The sequence below is a fragment of the Ictalurus punctatus genome, chromosome 14, assembly GCF_001660625.3.
Source record: "Ictalurus punctatus breed USDA103 chromosome 14, Coco_2.0, whole genome shotgun sequence".
In the NCBI taxonomy this organism is placed as follows: Eukaryota; Metazoa; Chordata; class Actinopteri; order Siluriformes; family Ictaluridae; genus Ictalurus; species Ictalurus punctatus.
Window position 1 is genome coordinate 22,097,778 of NC_030429.2, and position 26,397 is coordinate 22,124,174.

A 26,397-nucleotide genomic window follows, 5' to 3' on the forward strand; every position below is an offset into this window, starting at 1 on the left:
AATGATTACGGCTTACAGCTCATAGAAATAAAAAATCCAGTATCTCAAAATATTAGAATAAAGAATTTATATTACAGCACTGTTGACCTGCGAAGAGCTCTAATCACTGAATTAACTCAAAACACCTGCAAAGGTTTCCTGAGGCTTTAATCTATAGTCCAGTGGTCCAGGTCCAGGGCAAGGCCTCCCAAATGGCATTAACATTTGACTGAGGCCCGCTTTTGCAAGATGTCTTTAAAACACATTAAAAATACAGACTTCTGAATATATCCCTCTTTTTTTCTTTACTAGTAATTACATCTTCCATCTTTACATTACATTAGGAATTGATTGTGTGTGTGTGTGTGTGTGTGTGTGTGTGTGTGGTTGTCTGAGAGTGAGAATTTATTTTTCACACCAAATTGTTGAGGCCCTCCAGGCGCCCCTCACTTTGAAAACCACTACTATAGTCAGTCTGGTTCAGTACACACAACCACAATCACGGGGAAGATGAAAGTAAATGTTGCGTTTCATTTGGAAATCAAGGTCCCAGAGTCCGGACGAAGAGTGGAGAGGAACAGAATCCGAGTTGCTTGAAGTCCAGTGTGAAGTTTCCACAGTCAGTGATGATTTGAGGTGCCATGTGATCTGCTGGTGTTGGTCCACTGTGTTTTCTCGAGTCGAGAGTCGATGCAGCGTCTACCAGGAGATTTTAGAGAACTTCACGCTTCCATCTGCTGAAGAGCTTTATGGAGATGCTGATTTCCTTTTCCAGCACTTGGCACCTGCCCACAGTGTCAAAACTTCTAGTAACTGGTTTGCTGACCGTGGTATTACTGTGCTTGATTGACCAGCCGACTCACCTGACCTGAACCCCATAAAGAATCTATGAGAGACACCAGACCCAACAATACAGACGAGCTGAAGGCCGCTATCACAGCAACCTGGGCTTCCAGAACAAACACCTCAGCAGTGCCACAGGCTGATGCAGTAATTCATTGAAAAGGACTACTGAGTGCATAAATTAACATTATTTTCATCAGGTCGACATTTCTGTATTATAAATTCTTTATTCTTAATATTTTGAGATACTGGATTTTTCATTTCCATGATCTGTCAGCCATAATCATCAAGACTAAAACAAACAAACAAAAAAAAAAAGGCTTGAAATATTTCACTTGATGTGTAACGAATCTAGAATATGTGAACTATTTGAACACCACGAACACAGAGCCATGACGCCATGTTGAACTCTCTGTCAGAGTGAAGAATGTGACGCCAGTCTAAATGTTTCTGTCCCGCACGAGCTCGGATCCTGTTTCTTTTCTTTCCCCCGTCCTTGAGTAAATGAACACACCCCTACTGCAAGCAGGCGTCACGAGACCTGAAGGCGCTGAGAGGAAGCGCAACAGGTGCACTCGAGTAAAGTGGAGTGACTTAACACGCCGAGATTGAGACTTTTACTCTTTACACTTTGTTGTTGTTGTTGTTTTTTTTTAATGTAGCGCTAATTATAATATCAATTTACCAGCACAAACACATGAGTGAAATCAGTGCGCGTGACGGTTACCATGGCGCTCTCGGAGCTGTACACGAAGGTAGGGCTGAAACGGAAGCGCTACAGCGCGTGAAGTTGTGTTTAAAAAGTTTAGCCTATATATATATTTTATTTATTTCACCCCCTCGCTGCTGTTTAACACGCTACTAATATATACAGTTTGTGTACTGTGTTTTGGAAAACCTCTGAAAAGATATTTTAATAATGGCCCTGTTTGGTTAAAAGTGCAGCATATGGTAGAAAATCTTACCTGGTAGCTAGTCACGTGAGAATCTGTTTATTATTATGATTATGTTGATGGTTATTCGAGTGGGTTCTACTCATTTGGTGATTTGGGGTGTTTTTAAAAATGACTTCCTAAAGAATTTATCTTGTGTGTGTGTGTGTGTGTGTGTGTGAAAAAATCTCGCCTCTGTTGCAGTATAACAGAGTATGGGTGCCAGATGCAGAGCAGGTGTGGAAGTCAGCGGAGCTCCTGCGAGACTACACACCTGGAGATCCAGCTCTACACCTGCAGCTAGAGGATGGAGCTGTAAGCATTCGTAATATACGCATACATACAATGAAGGGCCAAAAGTTTCTTGATACCTGACCACCACACCACATGTGACATCATGTCATGCGGGCGGCTGTGGTTCAGGTGGTAGAGCGGGTTGTCCACTAATCGTAGGGTTGGCGGGTCGATTCCCGGCCCGCGTGACTCCACATGCCGAAGTGTCCTTGGGCAAGACACTGAACCCCAAATTGCTCCTGATGGCAAGCTAGTGCCTTGCATGGCAGCTCTGCTACCGTGAGTGAATGGGTGAATGAGAACCAGTGTAAAGCGCTTTGTAGAACCTAAGGTTAAATAAAGCGCTGTATAAGTGCAGATCATTTACCTATATGTGCTTGTTGAAGGCTTTCCACTAGATTTTGGAACGTGGCTGTTGGGATTTGTGATCATTCGGCTACAAGAGCATTAGTGAGATCAGGCATTGAGGAGGTCTGGTCGGTGTTCCAGTTCATCCCAAAGGTGTTCAGTGGGGTTGAGATCAGAGCTCTGTGTTTTACACTCAAGGTCTTCCAAACAACAGCTGCATCCCAAATCACACACTTATAGAGCCTTTTCACGATGACGTCAGAAAGCTTTCGCCTTTCCGCAAAGCAGTGTATACAGACATCCGTTTTACCTTACGTTGCCATCGTACCATGGGTTGTGCAACGAACGTTCCACTGTTTTTGGCAGCAAAACAGTTTTCTTGCTGCTAAAATGAAACATTCTGGAGGGAGAACAATCTTGTATACAATTCACCAGTGTATATATCCTACGAGATGAAGGAGAAGCAGTGTATGCTCGGCTGTCTACATGCAGCAAAAGCACAAGCACCAATTAGCTTAGCTTAGCTTAGCTTAGCTTATGGCCTTAGTGTATTTAAAGCCTAATAATAATAATAATAATAATAATGAATCTCACTCACTTTTTGTTGCAATTGAGCAAAATCCCAGTGTAGCTCATATCTCGGCATCACCATCAGGGTGTCATTCACTATATGTTCGATGGTGACCGCAGCCAGACCGCAGCTCTTCGACTGTGGCCTCTGTGTTTCCTGGGTGAAGTGTCCGGCTTGGTGTTGTACGTTGCTGGGCACTTCACCCCAGATAGGCGCTACACTGGACTTTTGCTCAATTGCAACAAAAAGTGAGCGTTTCATTATTATTTATTTAATTAATAAATGTATTTTTTGTTTTAAACCCACTAAGGTAATACCTTACTGACTTTTATCTAACAATACACAATCTATAGCTAACATCACTAATATGGACTCCACTAACGTTAGCTGAGCTGGACAATACAAAAACGCTTTCCTTTCATAATCCAACAGGTACTGCTCAATGAAGAATCTGTATCCTTTATCAAGTTTAGAACATGTCGTAAGTGAAAGTTACAAGTCGCTGTACATCATCTAGATGCATTTCTGGCGGAAAACCTGGCGGAAGTAATCAGGTTGTCTACTGGGCTTTGTTTATATTTACACTTACATTTATTCATTTAGCAGCTTTTATCCCAAGCGACTTACAAATGAGGAAATACAAGCAAAGCGATATATCAAGCGGAGAACAGTACAACTAGTGCTACTGCACAAGATTTATAATTGAGTTCTAGAAAAGGAAATTGCGCAGTGTAGAGGTGTAAGAGCCAGAGTATGGTTTTTTTTTAGTTTTTTTTTGTTTTATTATTTTTTTAGGATAATGTGGGGTTGGCATTTTATGGGTTAGTTAGATGTTCACGGAAGAGGTGGGTCTTTTAGCTGTGTTTTGAAGATGGTGAGATATTCTGCGGTCTGGATTGAGGTTGGAAGTTCATTCCACCACTGAGGGACGGTTAGTGTGAAGGTTCTGGAAAGGGAGCTTGAGCCACGCTGAGTCGGCACTACTAAGTGTCGGTCATTACTCGATCACAGATTGCGTGAGGGAACGTAAGCCTTCAGGAGAGTTGAGGTAGGAGGGTGCTGATCCAAACAAGGTCTTGTAGGTGAGTATCAAGGCCTTAAATTTGATACGGGCGGCTACAGGAAGCCAGTGGAGGGAGATGAAGAGGGGTGTGACATGGGTTCTCTTGGGCTGGTTGAAGGCGAGGCGTGCTGCTGCATTCTGAATCATCTGGAGGGGTTTGATGGAGCTGGCTGGGAGGCCTGCGAATAGTGAGTTGCAGTAGTCCAGTTTTGATTCGACAAGACCCTGGACTAATAGTTGTGTAGCCTGTTCAGTGAGATAGGGCCTGATGCTCGTGATGTTGTACAGAATGAACCTACAGGACCGTGCAGTTGTTGAAGTGTGGTCTGTAAAGGACAAGCTGTCATCAAAATTCACCCCAAGGTTCCTGGCTGTCCTGGTTGGCTTGAGTGTGGTTATTTCATCTCATCCTCTCATCTTGCATTGTATGCGTATGAGATCATTTGTCATAGACCGGGAAACGGCTCACACTTCCAGTTAGTAAAAATCTCTTAATGTTCCATTTGAGACGATACTACTCTTCTAAAATTCATACACTAGACAGTAGAGTGCATAGTGTAAGTGTATAGCGTATTGTATGTCATTTGGGACACAACTAATGTCTTCATGGAGCTCGCTTTGTGCACAGGGGCATTGTCATGCTGGAACATTTTCCAGTTTGAGTCTCTTAGTTCCAGTGAAGGGAAATTATAATGCTACAACATACAGAAGTATTCTATACAACTGTGTGCTTCCAAGTTTGTGACAACAGTTTGGGGAAGAACCACATATGGGTCGTGATGATCAGGTGTCCAGATACTTTTTGCCATATAGTTTATATTATGGAGTTTGAATGGACACTGTCACTGGTTAACTTTGTTTTTGGTGTGGCCAAATGCTAGATACACATTAAGGCTGCTGCAGTGTAAATTCATGAGTAGTTTCATCTTGTATGTTTGATGTTTCTCCACATAAATTATCTAAAAATAGCCAGGGTTTAATTAGCGCAAAGGCTATTGGGAAAACCAGTCCAGAAACCAGAGTCCAGAATCACTGCTTCCGTACTGACGGCTATGTTGCTTGCAGTTTGTGTACGAACAAAACATACAAGAATTTTATTAGATCATGCTGATCTTCTGGCTGATTCTGTGCCTTAGGAGATCCAATACCCAGTGGAGGTGGACGGTCTGTTACCCCCCCTACGTAACCCAGACATCCTGGTGGGGGAGAATGACCTAACCGCTCTGAGCTACCTCCATGAACCGGCTGTGCTGCACAACCTGCGCATCAGATTTGTGGACTCTAAGATAATCTATACATACTGTGGTAGGTGATATACAGTGCTGTGAAAAGATATTCTCTTCATACAGTCCTGTGGAAAAGTATTTTCCTGATTCCTTCTGTTTTTGTGTAGATCTCATATTAAATTGTTTCAGAAATTAAAACAAAATCTAAGATAAAACAGAGGCAACCTGAGTAAACACAAAATACTGTTTTTAAATGATAATGTTATTTATTGACACAAAAAAAGCTATCCGATACCAACTGGGCCTGTGTGAAAATGTATCCCCCCCCATAGTTACGAACTCCCCGAATGTATGAAACTGCATTCATAAGGCTCGTCTGAATTTTGCCAAACACACCTTGATGATCCTCAAACCTTTTGGGAGAATGTTCTGTGGAACTATTTGGAAGACCGGGGTCCCGTTACATCTGACATAAACCGAACACAGAATTCCATAAAAAGAACATCATACCTATGATCAAGCATGGTGGTGGAAGTGTGATGGTGTGGGGATGCTTTGCTGCTTCAGGGCCTGGGCAACTTGCAGTAATTGAGGGAAACATGAATTCTGCTCTCTACCAAAAATCCTGAAGGAGAATGTCCGGTCTTCAGTCCGTAAGTTGAATCTCAAGCGTAACTGGATTATGCAGCAATGATCCAAAGCATAGGAGTAAATCCTAGTCCTAGAAGTAAGTGAAAGACTGATCTCCAGGTATCGAAATTGATTTATTGCTGCTTAAGATAGCACAACCAGATTTTAAGTTTAAGGGGGCAATTAGTTCTTCACATGGGTGATAGGATTTTTTTTTTTTTTTTTTGCTTCAATAATAAATAAATAAATACTGTATTGTGTGTTTACTCAGGTTGCCTTTGTTTTATGTTGTATTTCGTTTGAACATCTAAAATGATTTAGTATGAGATCTACACAAAAACAGAAGAAATCAGAATGGGACGAATACTTTTTCACAACACTGTACAATAGCAAGTCGGTAGCAAGCGGCTTGTTCCCAGGAGTTTAATCATTTTATGAGCTCACACAGCAGATAAGATAGAATCTATTATGGGACCTGGCAAGGAACAGCATTGGATATGAAAAGTCTACACACCCCTGTTAAAATGGCAGGCTCTTGTGGAAAAAAATAAAACCAACATAAATCATGTCTGCACTTTTTTCCCCACCCTCGATGTGAAATTACAACGTATAAAAATTAAGTGAAACATTTTAGGGAAAAATAAAAGTCACAATAACCTTGTTGCATAAGTTTGCACACCCTTTTATAATTGTGGAATTGTGGGGGGAAAAAAAGAATTTCCAAAACATTAGATATACCATGGAACACCGTGAAGGCCATCATCAACAAGTGGAGAAAGTGGAGCAGCACAGTGACCTCACCAAGAACAGGACATCCCTCCAAAATTGACAAAAGGACAACACAAAAACTTATCAGGGTGCCAGGAGACCTAAATCAACATTAAAGGAGCTGCAGGAACATCTGACAAGTACTGATTACTCTCTCTCTCTGCAAACTCTTTATTCTTTACATGTCTGGGCTATGGGGCAGGGTGGCTAGACAGAAGCCCTTTCTCACATAAATCATCCAAGCTCAACTAAATCACCCCAAACTATGTGGCAAATTGTGTTATGTTCTGATGAGACCAATTCCAACATGTTACAGAGCCCTCCACTAATATTGGCACCCTTAGTAAATATGAGCAAAGAAGACTGTGGAAATTTGCCTTTATCGTTTAATCCTTTGTTAAAAAAATTCACAGAAATACTTGCTCTCATGGATGTCAAACAATTGCAAACAAAACAGATGTTTACCAAAAAAACATCTTTTGTTAAATATGGCCTATGGGTGTGGATGCGCTGGCGCACCCGTGGCCAAACGCACTGCTATTATTTTTTTATAGTAATTCTATGCTATTTATTATTACTGAGAGAATATGGTCACCCAGGAATACTGATGGTTCCAAACTGGCCCGGGAAATTGTGGCTGGCGGAGATAGTCCGATCACAGTCCGGTGCACGATCAGACTTGGCCCCTCCCGTTGCACAGGTACCTCCTCTCACAAGCGCGCGGGGAGATCTTTCACCCAGCCCCAGATAAAGTGGCTCTCTGGGCATCGCCCGTGAGAGGTTTCAACTTGAGAATTACGGGTTTGCCTCCGAGGGTGATTGAGACGATTCAGCTTCACTGCGCTCTGCGTATGATCAGAAATGGAATGTGTTTGAGCTCTGGTGCACACACACTGTTCCCGTTCTCTGTTCTGTTTGCAGGTGTGTTATGTTTTCTGCAGGAACTTTTAGATAAGATAAGAGCCTTCCCTACCGTCAAGGTACATCTTGTTGCAATTTCGGCTTGCCATGTAGGGATTGACAAAAATACTGTAAGTCAACACCCGCTCTTAGGCAGGTTTATGAAAGTTCTGAACAGGTCTGTCTGTGGTCTTGAACGCACCCTCATCTCAGCTCCCATTTGAGCCTATTAGAGAGCATTGATTTAAAGCTCCTTTCCCTAAAGGCTGCTTTATTATTCTGTCTTTCGACCACGAAGCAGGTTAGTCAACTACATGCTTTTTCGGTTCATAACTTTTTTTAATGCCGTTTGCTATGGATTGCTCGAGAGTGACTCTCAAAACTAATCCAGTGTTCGTGCACAAGATAAATCCGTAGATTTTATAGCGTTTCCTCCTCCGCCTTTTTCCTCATTTTTCTTGGAAGAAGAGCAGCTTCGTTGTTTCTGCCCTGTTCGTGCATTGCGTCACTATGTGAACAGAACAAAAGCACTGAGGAAAAGTAATCAGTTATTTGTCTCTTGTGCTGATTCTCATAAGGGTAAACCTATTTCACGTCAGCGTCTGTCCCATCGGGTAGTGGAAGCTATTATATGTTATAATAGCATGTGTCTTAGTCCTCCAGTAGGGCTGAGGACTCATTCTACCAGAGGTAGAGGTACGCCTTTAAAGGCGTTTCAGTTCAGGACATACGTGCAGAGGCGAGTTGGGGTTCACCTCACACTTTTGTCTGATTCTATTGGTTGGATGTTACAGAGGCATCATTGGATCATTCCATCCTGAGCATGTAAAAAACTAAACAAAACACAGCTCTCACAAACGAGGTGATTTTTGTTTTTTCCCCACAAATGTTCCTGCTTTATTCATGGATTAGTTGGGGGTTTTGTGTCTGTTACATACATCATTAATTTGTTTGGCATGCCTGCTTCGGACAGCATATCTGCAATACGGGAGTTGTCTATATCCCGTAGTGAGATACCGAACGAATGTTTGCAAGGGAACGTTAGGTTACTTGCGTAACCACGGTTCTCTGATAACAGGAGTGAGGTATCTCACCACACGTCCTTCCTTGCATTTGCACGGAGAAGAGATATGTTGAGAATGAGGTAGGGACCGGCGTCAGTGATGTGTATATTAGGGAGGCGGGACCCCAGCATCACTGTCGTGATCGGTCTGTCAGCCGACAGACGTGGTGTTATTGGTGCTTCCATGATCGGTCACGCACGAGGCGTTTCCCATAGTGAGATACCATACAGTGTATACAATACATGAGGTACATGAGGTATACATGCGGTATACATACAATGTATACCTCACTCTTGTTGCCTGAGAACTGGGGTTACACAACTACCCTAAAATTTCACCTTTCAACACGACACAAAGCAGACATCCAAATCAACAAAGGAATGGCTTGACCAACAGAAGATCAATGTTTTTGAATGCCCGAGCCTGAGTCCAGACCTGAATCCATCTAAAAATCTGTGCATAAGAGATGCCCTTACAACTTGATGGATCTAGACTGTTTTTGCACGAAATAGTGCGAAAACATTGCCAAGTCAAGACGTGCTGATAGACTCTTACCCAAAAAAGACTGAGTGGTGGAATAAAATCAAAAGGTGCTTCAAAAAAGTATTAGTTTAATGGTGTGCACACTTATGCAACTAGGTCATTGTAAGTTTTTTATTATTATTATTATTATTTCTTTAATGATTTGATATCTTTAAAATTTTTATACAATGTAATTTCACACTGAGGGTGGAAAAAGTTCTGACATGATTTTAAATTTTTATTTATTTATTTTTTTTTTCCATCACAAAAACCTGGTTTTAACAGGGGTGTATAGCCGTTTTATATCCACTGTGGATAAAATGCTCTTCGACTCAACAGTTTGCTGTGGTTCAGAGGTTTCAGTATGAATAGTCATGAGAACTCATTATAGCATCGCCATACCAAGGAGTATTAGGCAGGGTATGACAAAAATGTCTGGAAATGCATGGCCGTGTTTAGTTTTTCTGAGGTTCGCTATTAAGTTACAACACATACAATGCACGACTGAAACAAATGCTGCATTCATAGCCCCGTAAGACGTATTTATTTACCGTAAAAGTGAAAAAGCAGGTTTTCGTAGTTGTATTAGTAGTTGTAGTAGCAGCAGTAGTTGTAGTATTAGTAGTAGTAGAGAGAAATGTGTGAACCCACTTATGAAAAACTGAGTTTTAATGATTTTTGTGCAGCTTTTACAAAACTGCTCTTACTTCGGAAGTATAGTCCATCAGTTAAATTAAATCTTTGACTGGCTCAATACACGATCGCCCTATCAACTAGTTATTTTCCAGTTTCAGTTTGCCTTAGGTGTTACAAAACACTCTGTAATTGCCTAATATCTCATATGTCTTTATTATTTCTCATGATTGTAGCAGGGCGTCATATTGCTTATTTTTAGCTTTGAGGTACTATTTTGTGATTCCTCCTTTCACATATAAATATGTTTATATCTCAGGGTCTTTCTTGCTTCATACTATGCATCTTAGGCATTATCCTAGTGGCGGTAAACCCATATAAACAGCTCCCCATTTATGGAGATGCGGTCATCCGTGCTTATTCTGGCCAGAACATGGGAGATCTGGACCCTCATATATTTGCTGTGGCAGAAGAAGCTTATAAACTGATGGCAAGGTAGGTGGATTCCAGCGTTCAGGTAAACTGACATTGATGTGCACCATCAGATATGATGCATGACAAAGTTAACATTTCCAATCATGGATCTCAAATACACTTGATCAGCTGAGACATATTTGAAGTCCCGATTTCATTTCTTTAGTTTTGCACCGAGTCTGAGGCAAAACTTGAGACTTTAAAAGACTTCAATAGTTATTACACATAAATATATTTTTTCATAAAATGTCAGTATTCGCATAACTCAATCAATGAGTGTTACTACAGTTTTTGCTATGCAGTTTATTTATACTTTTAAAAAAAAAAAATTATAGGCAACAGTCGATACTGTGAATATAGGTTAGATTATACAGTGTCCTTTTGTGTTGATGCGTATACCGTATTTACACAGGAACAACAAGAACCAGTCCATCATAGTCAGTGGGGAGTCTGGAGCAGGGAAGACCGTGTCTGCTCGCTACGCTATGAGATACTTTGCAATGGTCAGCAAATCTAGCAGCAACACTCGGGTGGAGGACAAGGTTTTGGCATCGAACCCCATCACTGAAGTACTGTGGTCCATCTTCAAAGCACTTATTATATACCCTTACATAAATTTACATAAATAATAACAAACTACCCCGTACACTTTCTGTATATTCTGTATATTTGCAGGCAATAGGTAACGCAAAGACCACCAGGAATGACAACAGCAGCCGATTTGGGAAATACACTGAAATCAGCTTTGACCGGAGATACCAGATCATCGGAGCTAACATGAGGACATACCTTCTAGAAAAATCTAGGGTTGTTTTTCAGGTAAAGAAGTTTGCACATTGTGGTCAGGGGTCTGGAACGGGCTAGCAGGGTTAAGCTCCCCATGTCTCTCAACAATCAAAAGACCAATATAATGTGTCACAATTTTTGACATCTATATCAGCCCATCGAGCTCAGTTGGTAGAGCATGAGACTATTAATCTCAAGGTCATGGGTTCAAGCTACACGTTGGAGGAGACTGTTTGTACAGCTTAGTAATCAAATTACACTCTTATGGGCGGCTGGGGCACAGGTGGTAGAGCGGGTTGTCCAGTAATCTTAGGGTTGGCGGTTCGATTCCCGCCCTACATGACTCCAAATGTCGAAGTGTCCTTGGGCAAGACACTGAACCCCAAGTTGCTCCTGATGGCAAGTTAGCGCCTTGTATGGCAGCTCTGCTACCATTGGTGTGTGTCTGAATGGGTGAATGAGACACAGTGTAAAGCGCTTTGGATAAAAGTGTTATCTAAGTGCAGACCATTTATATCAGATTATTTGCTGTTAAAATGTTTCGAGGTGGATCATTTTGGACTTTTGTGGAACTGAGCATAGCATAGCAGCACCTCAAATGATCGTTTGAGGTCAGTGATCGAAGAGAGATGTACAAATTGTTATGAAGGAAGTAAAAGTAGATGGAATAAACACGCACTGCCCAATCAAAGTAGTTTACATTTACCAAACTTGCCAGATGCCCTTATCCAGAACATCTTAGAGAAGTGATGTATCTCATTTAATCTCATTAATACAACTGTGCAATTGAGATTTAAGGGCCTTGCTCAAGGGCCCAGTAGTGGTAGCTTGGTAATGCTGGGTTTTTGAACTGATCAATCTTCTGATTAGTAGGCCAATCCCTTAACCACTGATCCACCACCACCAGGTTAGTGTTTATTATCTGGAGGGGAAAAAAAAAGTGTTACAGCATTTCTATTTACTATGTTTGGAAGTCGGAGGAAACACTTAAATAAATAAATAAATAGAAATCATAAATGTAGCTACCTATCTGTACATCATTCTTATTACACCATCAATGAAACCTCATGATATATAATGCATTGTTCATTTCTGATAGCTATTGAAGGGTTTTAGATTTTAGCCTCCCATTTAATATCACCACCAGCCATTTGTTATGTTGAATTACACTGAATGGTCATACTGAGTATTTCTTATTAGCTATTTTTTTTTCTGTTCTGCCTCCAGTCAGAGAATGAAAGAAACTATCACATCTTCTATCAGATGTGTGCTTGTGCAGACCAACCACAATTTAAGAGCTTGAGACTGTGTGAGTGTGTATGCTGTTTACGTTTATCTTCACCTAACGGGTATCTCATTGCAACAGTACATATGCATTTAAAGAAGCGATTTTGATATATATATGATGCTCATGTCAAATATTTTTTCATTGTTAAAATGCAAGTGGGTGCAGACAAGTTTAACTACACCTGCATGGGAGGGGAGATGGAGATCCAAGGAGTGGATGATCGTGCTGATATGGCTGAAACCTGCCGCACTTTCACCCTGCTGGGTAGGAGCTGTACACTTTCGTCTGTCCTGCAGCATGACTTCATATCTTATGTTTCTTTAACCCTTTCTTCCAGTACGCTGGCACCGACGGAATAGAAACTCGACTTATTAGATTCAATCAGTATAAACAAGTGAATTATTTCATCGGCGCAGGTCTGTTATGAGATTAGTCAGGGCACTGTTGGGTTTCTGTGTGTAGAGTACCGTGACTCAATTCACACCTCTCCACAATAACATTGGTACAGAGATAAAACGCACAGCACAACTCAAGCTTTTTTGATTGTAAAACACTGTATACAACTGCCACAATAAAATTGTACTTGAGTTAATGATGTGTTGCGCCTGTATTGCATAGCATAGTGCTGTTCTGTTTTTCCCTGTAGGACTAAAGGATGACTTTCAGAGTGATGTGTTCAAGATGATGGCAGGGATTTTGCACTTGGGCAATGTGGTGATCAAAGCGGTCGGCTCAGACCAGTCATCCATCAGCGTAAGGAACATTTAACTTGTGGCTTAGCTTATAACTTAACTTAGGACTCCTTCATCTACAGTGAACCTAGCCTATCTAAAGATGGAAGGACAGGAGGCACATTTCATTCCTCCAGTCTGGATATTCACCACAGAAGTGGCAGTAATGTTCTCTCTCTCTTTTTTTTTTCTTCTTTTTTTCTAGTCTACTGACTCTCACCTGGCTGTGTTCTGTGATCTGCTTGAAGTCAGAGAAGAAGATATGTGTCGCTGGTTATGTCGTCGGCGTATTGTACTGGCTTCTGAGACCGTGATCAAACCGCAGCCAAGGGAACGTGCCATAAATGCCCGAGACGCACTGGCCAAGCATCTTTACGCTTATCTCTTTGACTGCATCATCCACAGGATTAACCAGGCCCTGCGTGTGCCTGGAAATCAGCACTCTTTTATTGGAGTTCTGGATATCTATGGGCAAGATAAAGTTTTTTTTTTTTTTTCTGTCTGTATTGGTTTTTATAAATTAGAAACACTTTTGAAGATCTCAATTACGTACTAAACCCTACTCTCAAAGCGTACAGAATTCAAGATGTGTGACATGGACCCTTTTCTGATTTTGCTTTGTCTCTGGGCAGATTTGAAACCTTTGATGTGAATAGCTTCGAACAGTTTTGCATCAACTACGCCAATGAGAAACTCCAACAACAGTTCAACTTGGTATGGTCTCTACATTTTTCTGTGGAGTTTCTCTTTCTAGCAGATCGTTCACTGAATTAGGGATTGGACTGACCCAACTCTTTTTCCTTCCTGTCTGGTTGCTTCCTCTTAGCACGTGTTTAAACTAGAGCAAGAGGAGTACATGAAGGAGGACATCCCCTGGACGCTGATTGATTTCTATGACAACCAACCAGTCATTGATCTTATCGAAGCCAAAATGGGCATCCTGGACTTGCTGGATGAGGAGTGTCTGGTGAGGAAATCTATATATATTTAAAAAAAAAAAAAAAAAGTTTTTATACAGTACAAATTTGTCTTTTTAATCGGTATTGTCTCTACTTCAGTGTTCTTTTTGCTCTGCAGTTTCCTCAGGGTACTGATGAGAACTGGCTGCAGAAGCTCTACAATTTTCTGAGCTCAAAGCCTATGTTTGAGAAACCTCGTCTATCCAACGAGGCGTTTGTGATCCATCACTTTGCAGACCGGGTGAGAAGACCTACTGTGCCCGTTCTGTTTTGCTGATACTAAAGGTGTGACATTTTTCTCTCAGATGGATGAGTTGATACAGGTGCTATTAAAGCCACTTTTCAATTCCTAGGTAGAATATCAGTGTAAAGGTTTCTTGGAGAAGAATAGAGATACCCTCTATGAAGAAATGCTGGACGTAATGAGAGCCAGCAAGGTACAAACAAAGGTTACTTGTCCCACACTAATGTATGTATTTATATCTAGAAATAATTTCAATGCTTAAAAGAGCAATATTTTGTACCAAGAACCTCAAGCAAGTATCATTTTAATAATGTAATGTAAAAATATATACTGTATTAAGCATACAAATGCTAATTTAAAGATACTTTGCTACTTAAAATTCCTTTACTGAGCTTTGCATTCAGATGACACTTACTTATTTTTTTAATATCCGTGTTTTCTCCAATTTTTTTTTTGGTTATTTTTTAAGGTACAGTTTCCTTCTTGAATCATTCCTTGGCGTTTCTACAGACGCATTCGATCTAGGCCGAGTCGATAGCAGTGTGAAGATGTGTGGCTCATTCTAGCTGTAAAACTCGAAATCTTAAGAGTTAAATGCGTACGAGGGAAACCAAATGCGTCAAATCGAACGTAAAAACTGGGAAAATGGAGAATCGTCTGACTGCAGAGATTAGTAAAAGGGACCGATTATGTCTTTTGCTTTTGAACTGTCTCAGATTTAATCGGCTGAAGATGTTTGAAACCGTTTTGCTGTCAGTTTCCTCTCTTGGCAGATTTCTTTCATGAAAAGGAACCAAATTCCGTGCATCCCCTGAATCGTGCCAAAGTGAAAGCAGCACGACCTGGAGTCAAACCGGCCAATAAGCAACTTAGAACCACTGTAGGAGATAAGGTGCACAATCAAAAGGGTCAACATTGCTGTCTGTGTCTATAAAGGCGAACATCTGTTTATCGTGAGCAAATATATAAGACTGTCAAACCCACAAGGGAGTGCATCGGTGTGTTCAATCGAGTCTTTCGTCTCTCTCTCTCGTTTCAGTTTCGGAGTTCGTTGTATCTGTTAATGGAAACTCTTAATGCTACTACGCCGCACTACGTCCGCTGCATTAAACCTAATGAGGAGAAGCTGCCATTTGAGTGAGTAATTCCAGCTGATATGAAACATTATACTTTTATTTCGTCCTTGTTTCACGTTTCTGATGTTTCATGTGTCCACAGATATGACTCAAAGCGTGTGGTGCAGCAGCTGCGGGCCTGTGGAGTACTAGAGACTGTTCGAATTAGTGCTCAGAGCTACCCATCTAGGTAAAAACATCAGTCCCTGTGTCAATACTTCACCTTTTTTCAAATTTATTCATGGTAGCCTCAAAGGCTCAAGACTTTTGCAAAGCTTAGTGCTCAGGGATGGGGGGAAAAAAGTCATGCCTTGGGTACAACTAGGAAACATGATGTTAAAATATAAGGTAATGCATTACTGTCCAACCCCAGAGTGATCTGATACTTATTCCTCAAGTGTGCACTTCTGTGAATTTGAACTTGTCGTATTGCAGGTGGACCTACATCGAGTTCTACAGCCGTTACAGTATTCTGATGAGCCAGGCAGAGCTCCGATTGGAGGAGAAGAAGCAAACATGTAGAACAGTGTTGCAGAGGCTTATTCCTGTAAGAAGCCGCCTCTGTTTTTTAAAAAATTTTTATTACTCACCCTTCATATCAACTATCAACTTCATATCCAGAAGCATTCCGGTTTAAATTTTTTATTTGTGTATTTGTTAAGATTTTTTGAGGAAACTCAAATGCAGTCAGCCAACATACTCATCAAATCTGTGTCTTCATTTTAAGACATTAATATTCAGATTCATGTTCAGAATTGGTGACTTAAGTCTAAATATATACACAGGGTAAGTTACGCATTCTCAGAGGCGGGTTATGCACACCTTTAAGGAGATTTACTGTGAGGCCTGTTCAAATGAGATCAGTCGTGCAGTTTGGTTGCTGTTTTTTCTTGAGTAGACCTGTCCGAGTCACAGTTTTCAGCAGTGTCCAGACCAACACCTTTAAACGCAAGCACTTTCATTTATACCTGGGGAAAAAAAAAAAAAGATCGGGGGGGATAGAAAATGCGAACTGAAGATCCAAATCACATTTTGTTCTAATACATGGTCAGGAGATCTTGAGCTCGAATCCCGGTCATGCCACAGCTATTCCGTGACCGGGAGTCTAGAGAGTAAAATTGGCAGTGCTCTCCGGGTTAAGACGCTGCCTCCTCCGGCATATCATCCAAGCCCAAACAAACTTTTAACAGACTTTTAAGGGATTAAATAATAGTGTTGCGTTTATTATTGTATTTATTATCGGCCTCAGATGGCATCACATAGTTTTTGAGTGCAATTATTACCCAAAACAGGCAGTACATTTCAGCATGACCTATTGTGGTCACATCAGACAGTCAGACAGGGGCACTGGACTTCATACTGAAGCTCACTTGAGCTGATCTCACACAAGAAAAATGGGTTTCAGTCCAAGGTCAGAATCGCACAGAACACATAATCTTGCGTGTGTGAATCCGGCACTGCAGTCCGGATAGTCTTAAGTCCATAGTTGTATCTGGATATCGATGTGCCGAGTTTTTGTACTAACTCCTCACCAGACATGTGTAACTCATCTCTGAATACAGCCCTAAATAAATAGTAAGTAGGTAAGTAAGTAAAATTTATTTGTAGAGCACGTTTCCCACAGCAACACTGACCAAAGTGCTTCACAGAGTACAGAAAGTAAAATAGAAACAGAATTAGACCAAATAAAAGCAGACAATAGAAAAAAATTTGTTTAAACAATTAAAAATTTGATCAAAAAGCCTGGCAGAAGAGATATGTTTTAAGCCTGTTTTTAAAAGTGGTAATAGAAGGTGCAAGGCGGATGTCCAGTGGCAGTTGATTCCATAGACGGGGGGCAGCAACAGCAAAAGCTCTATCCCCCTTTGTTTTTAACCGGGAACGAGGGACATGCAAAAGAAACCTATCAGAAGATCTTAGACATCTGTTTGATGAATGTGGATTAAGAAGATCCTCAAGATACGAAGGAGCTTGATTATTAAGAGTTTTAAAAACAAACACCAGAACCTTAAACTGAATCCTAAAACGGACTGGGAGCCAGTGAAGCGATGCTAAAATTGGGGTGACACGATCAAACTTCTTTGCCCTGCACAACAGCCTTGCAGCTGCATTCTGAACCATCTGAAGACGAGCCAGAGATGACTGAGGAAGACCCAAGTATAATGAATTACAGTAATCTAAGCGAGGAGTAATAAAAGCATGAATAACCTTCTCCAAATCCTGGAAAGACAAAAATGTTTTGAGTTTTGAAATAATCCGTAGTTGATGATAACTAGTCTTAACGACCGAATTTATCTGCTTGGTTAAGCATAATTCTGAGTCCAGAATGAAGCCAAGGTTCCGAACCTGGGAAGAAATTGAGGGAAAGTGTTTATGGAGCTCGTTAATGAGACCATCTCTGAATCTCAGGGGGCCAAAAACAATTATTTCAGTTTTGTCTTCATTAAATCGGAGGAAATTATTTGTCAACCATTTTTTAATGTCAGACAGTCCAACAATGGCTGAATGGAGTCACCAGCTTTCAAAGGAATGTACAACTGGGTATCATCAGCATATAAATGAAAAAAGACATTGTGAGCCCTAATAATAATCCCCAACATATATATATAATTTATATATATATATATATATATATATATATATATATATATATATATATATATATATATATATATATATATATATATATATATATATATAAATACAGATTTTTTGCAGGTATTTATTTTCACATCGTTAATAGATTTTTATGGTGTTAGGTCACAGCAGGAACATATCAAATGAATATGTCTGACAGTGAGGTTTTAATCGCAACAGGACTCTAATCAGTATAAGTTCGGACGGACCAAAATCTTCTTCCGAGCGGGACAGGTGGCGTACCTGGAGAAGCTGCGTTTGGATTATCTGCGCACTGCATGCGTGACCATCCAGAAGCATGTGAGAGGCTGGACTCAGAGACGCAGGTATCTGCACATGAGAGAAGCCGCCATCATCATCCAGCAGTACGTCCGTGGCAAGAGGCAGATCAGGTGAGCGATCCAGTCAAACCTCTTACTGAAGAAGCAGATCTCTGGATTCTGGATTCAGTAACATGACTTTTCAGTTTAAGAGATCCACATTATATTAAGTACCTTTGGTTTACACTACCGGTCAAAAGTTTAGACACGCTCATTCTTTATTTTTTTTCCTCACATTTTAGAATAATAATAAAGTCATCAAAACTCTGGAGTAACACAAATGGAAATATGGGAATTATGTTGTGATAAAAAATCCTAAATAAATCAAAATGATTTAGCGTTTTAGCATCTTCAATGTAGACGCCCTTTTTGTCTAGAATTTCCAGAAATGTATTCTTGGCGTTTTCTCAACAGATGTCTTGAGGAATTTCCCTGAGATGCTTTTTAAACAGTATTAAAGGAGTTCACACCGACGCCGGACTCTTATCGGCTGCTTTTCGTAACATTTCACTCCGAGTCGTTCGTTTAAATAAAATGTTAGTTTTGTAATGAAAGGAATGAATATGTCTGCACAAATATTTTTTTCACCGATTTCATACACTTAATCACACACCTTCAGATCAAAAGCTTTTTAAGATCATGAGAAACATTTCAGTCGAGTGTCCACAAACTTTTGAGCGGTAGTGTATATTAGATGCAAAACTGAAACAAGTGGAATAGCAGTTCGTTTCTGCTACAACAAATTTCAGACAACACCAGCACTTAAATGTTTGTTCCGTTGGCCAGCAGGTGTGATGTGTGTTTTGTTCTAGGCGCATGGTTACAGCAGCAGCTCTGAAGCAGGGCTGGGCAGCTGTGGTCATCCAGAGGCACTGTCGTGGCTATCTTGTGCGCCGGATTTACCAGCTTGTCCTGGTGGCTACAGTCACTATTCAGGCATATACCAGGGGATGGATTGCCCGCAAGCGCTACAAAAAGGTTTCTCATAAAAGTCTTTAATTTGAATGAAAATTTCTAACAGCTCTGAAATCTCCCTGTTAAAGTTTGTGTGTGTATGTGTTCATCATTCATGTAGATGGTGGAGGAGCATAAAGCTCTGGTTCTGCAGAAGTACGCTCGGGCCTGGCTGGTGCGTCGCCGCTTCCAGACCATGCGCCGACTCGTGATAAACGTGCAGCTCTCGTACAGAGTCCAGCAGCTGCGTAAGAAATTGGAGGAACAGGTGAGTATTAGAAACTGGATTTGCAAAATTGTGCACGCGAAATATTACTGTCATTTATTTCTGGCCCTGTATGTTGTTTAAAAAAAAAAAAAACTAAATTTGTATAAACCTGTGATTAGTCTGTAATTATTATTTATGTTCAGACAAGTTATGGTTTTTTTCTTAATAAAATTGTACGATTTATTACTTAAATATACACTGCAGTTACGTCCTAGATTTATCTACATAATACATATACGTAATATTGAAGCTTATATTATACTACTGCTGAATTTTTTTCTTTCTTTTTTTCTTCTTTTCATGGCTGATCTCTTCAGAATAAAGAGAACCGTGGTCTGATGGAAAGGCTGACCAGTCTGGCCAATGCTCATGCTCAGGGATTGGACAGGATGCAGTCCCTGGAGGCGGAGCTTAGCAAAGCAGCCAATCAGAGGCTATCTGTAGAAGAGCGAGAGAAGAGGAGAAAAGAAGAAACCGATCAGGTAGGACATTGTGACATGACCGCTACAGATTACGTAAGTCACCAAATATTTGGATGGCTGTCTACGAAACCGTCTTTAATTATATGCATTGTGCATAATTCAGAATATGCATTCTTTAAATACACCAAAGATACATAATTCAGTACATGTGATGAGTTTTTCCCACATAGTAACCATATATTTTACTCCACAAGACGATCGCTCAGCTTCAGAGCGAAAGGGATAAAGTCAAGCTGGAGAATCAGGCTCTCCAGGCGAAACTCAAAGATTCCATAGAACAAATGACAGGTAGTCCAATTTAGACCTACTATAATTCATAATAATAGCCACATTTCACTTAAAACTCGGTAACCGAAATGGGTCACTGAATTATTATCTTTCTTTTCCATCAGACAATTTTGAAGAACTGAAGAAAAAGCTCATACAGGACCTAGAGAGAGAAGAGAGGCTGCGAAAGTAAAAACGAGCACATTTACAAAACATTTCCGAGCTACATTATGCCACTTTTCCTTCAATTCTTACTAGATACTGAGAAAAGCTGGTGTTTTTTTTTTTTTTCCCGCTCTCGATCGCCAGAGTCGCAGAACACAACAGTGAGCTGCAGAAGGAGGACCTGGATAAAGAGATTGCAGCGCTGAAGGAGGAGAATCTCAGGCTGAGGGAAGACAAAATCCAGCTACGGGCTCAGGCCGAGGAGGACACACAGATCAACAAAGAGCTCCAGGAACAGCTTGGCCAGCTCACCAAACATGTCAAGGTAGATTCTGTCACTGACGAGCAGAAGTCATTATCAGGAAAATGTTTTCTTAATCTGGTGTGGCTATATATTCTTATCTGTGTAGGTGATACCAGAGTTACATAAAGAGATTAACAGCCTCCAGAATGAAAGAATCGAAGCAGACAGAAAGATGAAGGAGCAAGCTGAGCAGACCAGAGGTACTGTCTGATATATACAGTCCCTGGGTATAGTATGAGTAGGAGTAGGTTCCTATATGTTTTACTCGATAATCTCAACCTCAAGTAATCATGCTGCATTTGTACCTTATAGAGTTCAGATAAATATAAAGTATGTGCTGGAGTATAGAATCAACATAAGAAAAACTGTCTCAAAGTCCATTTACTACAGACTGGACTTTTGTTGTTTTGTTTTTTTTTTCCTCAGCAAAAATGAATATTATTACCAGACAGCTTCTGGGTGAGACAAAAGACGAGGAGATCATTCTCAGGTCCTGATCAACTTTTTTTTTTCCCCCTGTTTCTTTTTGAGGATTCAGATTGACATGCCTGTCTCCAAAACATAAACTGTAAATATGGGAAGCCCTGCAGAGTTTCAAGTTTTCCCTACTGCTAACACACCTGATCCGTCTTATGGAGGAGGCCTTGTTCATTAGCTTGTGATCTAAAGCAAGTGTATTTTGAAAATAAAGCAAACTTGAAACTCTGCAGGTCAGTAGGAGTTTAAGGACTGGAGTTGAGTCCATGAGTTTTTACTTTCCTCTAATGCGACTCAGAGCAATTGAAACATAAAGGAAAGTTCCTCTGCATGCTCATACAGTGATGGTTAGCTTTATTACAGGTTGACAAAAGAGGCGACAGAAGCTGCTGATGATGAGGGAGATCTACCGTCTGCACTTATCAGGCTGCAGAACGCCACCAGGTTTGAGAAACATAAAAGTATACGATGCATTTTCCATCGTATTTTCCACCTGCGATTACCACTAATGGTTTCAACACATTTCAATTTCACAATCCTATAACGCAAATTCCAAACTACATCTAAACGTCTTAAGAATATGATCGAATGTATGTGGGTTTTTTTTTTTTTTTTTTTTTTTTTTTTTAAATAATAAAATACTTGCAATACAATATTAATTCAGATTATCAACCTTTCCATAAGGTTTTGTGAAACTGAGGCACTTTCATATACACTACCGGTCAAAAGTTTAGACACACTCATTATTTATTTTTATTTTCCCCCCCACATTTTAGAATAATAATAAAGTCATCAAAACTCTGGAGTAACACAAATGGAACTATGGGAATTATGTTGTGATAAAAAATGCAAAATAAATCAAAATAATTTAATATTTCATCATCTTCAAAATAAGCGTCCTTTTCGTCTAGAATTTCCAGAAATGTATTCTTGGCGTTTTCTCGACCGATTTCGTGAGGAATTTCCCTGAGATGATTTTTAAACAGTATTAGAGGAGTTCACACCGATGCTGGACACTTATCGGCTGCTTTCCGGAATATTTCACTCCGAGTCGTCCGTTTAAAAAAAAAAAAGAAAAAAAAAAAAAAAAAGAAAATATTTTTTTTGTCAATAAAATGTTAGTTTTCTAATGAAAGAAATGAATACGTCGGCACGATTATATTTTTGTCTACAACACTGATTTCACACATTTAATCACACACCTTCAGATCAAAAGGAGAAACGTTTCAGTCAAGTGTCCACAAACTTTTGACCGGCAGTGTATACTTGTCTATGATGGAAAGGTGCATAATTGGAGTGTTGCCACCTCACCACTCCAGGGTCCTCGGTTCAACCCTGAGCTCGGGTAGCTGCCTGCGTGGAGTTTTACATGGTCTCCCCCTTTGTCTGTGTGAGATTCCTCCAGGTTCTCCAGTTCTCTCCCACCTCCCCAAAACATACCAGTCAGTGAATTGTGCACATTAAATTGCCCCTAGATGTGAATGGATGTGTGTGTGTGTCCTGCCTCATGCCCAATGTTCCTGGGAAAGGCTCCAGATTCACTGTGACCTTGACCAGGATAAAGCAATTACTGAATGAATGAATTCTTGAATGAAAGTTCATAGATTTTTTTTCTTTGTTTTGTTTTTATCTGCTCATGCTCTGTGTCTCTTCCTGGGTTAGGCTGGTGGAGACCCATTTACGGGAGCAAAGGGAAGATTACAAAAGTAAGCTGGAGGCAATGGTTTTCAAAAATGATCACCTGAGTAGAGAGAACCAGCAGCTACAAGCCCTCTTTCAGGAGAAGAACAATGTCAACCAAAGCATTGGACAGGAGGTGGCCCGGCTCACTGCTGAAAACATGGTACTGTATGTTGGTGTTCCTTATTCTCACTACCTGTTGAGGTGAAGGGATGGAAGGTGAGGTGGATGGTTGGAAGGTGAGGCGGTTAGTTGGAAAGTGAGGCGGATGGTTGGAAGGTGAGGTGAAGGGATGGAAGGCGAGGCGGATGGTTGGAAGATTATGTGAAGGGATGGAAGGCGAGGTGGATAGTGGGAAGGCGAGGTGAAGGGTGGGAAGGTGAGGTGAAGGGATGGAAGGCGAGGCGGATGATTGGAAGATGATGTGAAGGGATGGAAGGTGAAGCAGATGGTTGGAAGGTGAGGTGAAGGGATGGAAGGTGAGGTGAAGGGTTGAAAGGTGAGGTGAAGGGTTGGAAGGTGAGGTGAAGTGATGGAAGGCAAGGCGGATGGTTGGAAGGTGAGGTGGATGGTTGGAAGGTGAGGCGGGTGGTTGGAAGGCAAGGTGAAGGGTTGGAAGGTGAGGCAGATGGTTGGAAGATGATGTGAAGGGATGGAAGGCGAAGGGTTGGAAGGTGAGGTGAAGGGTTGGAAGGTGAGGTGAAGGGTTGGAAGGTGAGGTGAAGGGTTGGAAGGTGAGGTGAAGGGTTGGAAGGTGAGGCGGATGGTTGGAAGGTGAGGTGAAGGGATGGAAGGCGAGGCGGATGATTGGAAGATGATGTGAAGGGATGGAAGGCGAAGGGATAGAAGGTGAAGCAAATGGTTGGAAGGTGAGGTGAAGGGATGGAAGGTGAGGTGAAGGGTTGAAAGGTGAGGTGAAGGGTTGGAAGGTGAGGTGAAGGGATGGAAGGTGAAGCAGATGGTTGGAAGGTGAGGTGAAGGGATAGAAGGTGAGGTGAAGGGTTGGAAGGTGAGGTGAAGGGATGGAAGGTGAGGTGAAGGGTTGAAAGGTGAGGTGAAGGGTTGGAAGGTGAGGTGAAGGGATGGAAGGTGAAGCAGATGGTTGGAAGGTGAGGTGAAGGGATGGAAGGTGAAGCAGATGGTTGGAAGGTGAGGTGAAGGGTTGGAAGGTGAGGTGAAGGGTTGGAAGGTGAGGTGAAGGGTTGGAAGGTGAGGTGAAAGGATGGAAGGTGAAGCAGATGGTTGGAAGGTGAGGTGAAGGGATGGAAGGTGAGGTGAAGGGTTGGAAGGTGAGGTGAAGGGATGGAAGGTGAGGTGAAGGGTTGGAAGGCGAGGCGGATGGCTGGAAGGCGAGGCGGATGGCTGGAAGGCGAGGCGGATGGTTGGAAGGTGTTGGAGCAAAGGAAGTCGTGCCCAAACCCTTGGGGAGTATGGAAGAATGAGACTTAACCTTATGGCAAACATCATTTGCATGACCGATTCTATTAATACTATTGGGAACGTGATTGTGATGAACATTTCTGTGTTATGTAGGCGATCCCTGAGCTGAAGCAGCAGGTAACAGAGCTACAGCGTCACAAGCAGGAGCTGGAAGCACAGCTAGAGAAACAATGCACCGAGATGACTGGTGAGCTCTTTACAGGGAAAACGCTCTTTCGTTACAGTCATGATTACCTGTTCATTTTTTATATCGATTTGTCTGACAGAAAATAATACAAGGGTATCCAGTAAGCTTGAAGAGGAAAGCTCACAAAGAAGGTAACTGCCGTACCTCCATTTTTTTTTAAATCCTAAAAACACATTATTGACTATGTGTATACAAGTATGTTATATGTGTGGATTTCTACGCACAGGCTTTTGGAGGAGAGGAACAGAGAAAGTGAGAGAGAAAGAGAGGAGATGGGGAAGAGGCTGGAGGAGCTAGAGGAGACGGTAGAGCAGCTTAAGAGACTCCAGCAAACAGACAACGAAGCCAAGAGCAAACTCAGACAGGAGACATCACGCCTTACAGCTGAGAACATGGTGTGTGTGTTTGTGCATTCCTGACAACTTTGTGCAACTGATCTCGTCACCGGTTAGCTTAGGATTTAGATATATCTTTTGTTCACAGGACTTTGAAGAGCAATTAGACACGAAAGACCGAACCATAAAGAGGCTGCAGGACCAAATCAAAGCTCTTCAGGCACCAGTGAAAGGTAAGGTGCAGAGCTGACTGGCTGTGATCTACTGACCTGGGTTTACATTTAGAGTAATGCGCCAACTCTTTTGTCAACAGCCAGTGAGAAAGCCGGACCAGCTGTTCCGAAAGAATACCTCGGCATGCTGGAGTATAAGAAAGACGATGAAGGCAGGCTTGTGCGGACATTAATACTTGGTAACTTCCACTCCTGCTCGTTGTATCTATACGTAGGTCAAACGTACCTACTCATCATCATACATGTTATGTTAGATTGATTCGATTGACAGCACGGATTAGCTGGCTATAAAGGAGGTCCGAGGATTAGCAGTTGAATATGTGAGATTTCAAAGCAACATGCATCAAATAAGAGTTCTGAATCATGGATGCCAGAACCTCCGGTACATCAGTCACGATAACGAAAATGATTAAATGTTTTCAGGGGAACAGCATCAAAAGTCGCAGTAGTGTCCAAGACGGACAAACAGAATCGGCAGAAGAGGAACAGTGGTTCCTGACAGTGGTAGATGATCGTCGCTAAATCCCCCAAATTACAGCCATAAAAATAACCACGGATTTGAACGAGCACTTCTGTTACCTATCTCAATGTCACGAGCTTCTCAAAGCTGGAATGCATGGCAAGGCTGGCATTTGGAAACCATTTGTATCAGTGGCACAAAAAGTAGTACAAAACCTAGACCCCTGAGCAATAGAAAAATGTAATATAGTCTGTGTCAGCTTTCACCATATTTCCTACATCTGGTAGGATTTATGTTTGGAGAAAGCCGAAGGGAAGCCTCGACCCATAATGTCTGCTGCGAACTGTTAAGTACAGTGCGGGATGAAAAGAAAATCTTCTTGAAGAATGGTCCACAAATTATTCAGGACTTGTATGGCAGAATTCCAAGAATGATTAAAGCCATTTTTGGAGGGATACAGTTTCCCTATTCCTTATTATTTCCTTAGTACTGATCTAATGTTACAAGTTTTCATTACCGTGTCCACCCCCTTTATATAGCGCTGTAGATAAAAAACAGAAAATGAAGAAACAATGATAATCCTTTGTGGTTTGAAGACCGAATATGTGTGGTCTGCAGAGCTCAAGCCGAGGGGAGTGGTGGTGAATATGATCCCTGGGTTGGCGGCCCATTTGCTCTTTATGTGCGTTCGACATGCTGACTATCTCAATGATGGAGAAAAGCTCAAGTCCCTCATGCGTGCCATCATCACAGGAATCAAACAGGTGACCACGGTAAGACCTCCTGATCGCTCTTTAGCGTATACAGTGCCCTCCAGA

General features: G+C 41.3%; 1 protein-coding gene across 1 annotated transcript in view; it reads left to right on the plus strand.

Moving 5' to 3' along the window:
• The first annotated feature begins 1,187 nt into the window (after positions 1-1,187).
• The window catches only part of myo5c (myosin VC), a 28,659-nt gene continuing 3,449 nt past the window's right edge, over positions 1,188-26,397 (plus strand). The window contains exons 1-35 of the mRNA XM_017486123.3: positions 1,188-1,577; positions 1,959-2,069; positions 5,167-5,335; positions 10,124-10,268; positions 10,660-10,816; positions 10,923-11,066; positions 12,261-12,342; positions 12,478-12,585; positions 12,968-13,074; positions 13,258-13,523; positions 13,685-13,766; positions 13,879-14,019; positions 14,130-14,252; positions 14,365-14,448; positions 15,013-15,147; positions 15,295-15,392; positions 15,474-15,560; positions 15,806-15,917; positions 18,188-18,399; positions 19,140-19,305; positions 19,403-19,549; positions 19,867-20,031; positions 20,226-20,319; positions 20,424-20,487; positions 20,608-20,788; positions 20,874-20,967; positions 21,194-21,257; positions 21,608-21,688; positions 22,907-23,087; positions 24,458-24,551; positions 24,631-24,682; positions 24,778-24,946; positions 25,035-25,119; positions 25,200-25,298; positions 26,198-26,352. Of these exons, the coding sequence (XP_017341612.1) occupies positions 1,551-1,577; positions 1,959-2,069; positions 5,167-5,335; positions 10,124-10,268; positions 10,660-10,816; positions 10,923-11,066; positions 12,261-12,342; positions 12,478-12,585; positions 12,968-13,074; positions 13,258-13,523; positions 13,685-13,766; positions 13,879-14,019; positions 14,130-14,252; positions 14,365-14,448; positions 15,013-15,147; positions 15,295-15,392; positions 15,474-15,560; positions 15,806-15,917; positions 18,188-18,399; positions 19,140-19,305; positions 19,403-19,549; positions 19,867-20,031; positions 20,226-20,319; positions 20,424-20,487; positions 20,608-20,788; positions 20,874-20,967; positions 21,194-21,257; positions 21,608-21,688; positions 22,907-23,087; positions 24,458-24,551; positions 24,631-24,682; positions 24,778-24,946; positions 25,035-25,119; positions 25,200-25,298; positions 26,198-26,352 (4,281 nt within the window). The 5' untranslated portion in view covers positions 1,188-1,550. The remainder of the gene's footprint in view (positions 1,578-1,958; positions 2,070-5,166; positions 5,336-10,123; positions 10,269-10,659; positions 10,817-10,922; positions 11,067-12,260; positions 12,343-12,477; positions 12,586-12,967; positions 13,075-13,257; positions 13,524-13,684; positions 13,767-13,878; positions 14,020-14,129; positions 14,253-14,364; positions 14,449-15,012; positions 15,148-15,294; positions 15,393-15,473; positions 15,561-15,805; positions 15,918-18,187; positions 18,400-19,139; positions 19,306-19,402; positions 19,550-19,866; positions 20,032-20,225; positions 20,320-20,423; positions 20,488-20,607; positions 20,789-20,873; positions 20,968-21,193; positions 21,258-21,607; positions 21,689-22,906; positions 23,088-24,457; positions 24,552-24,630; positions 24,683-24,777; positions 24,947-25,034; positions 25,120-25,199; positions 25,299-26,197; positions 26,353-26,397) is intronic.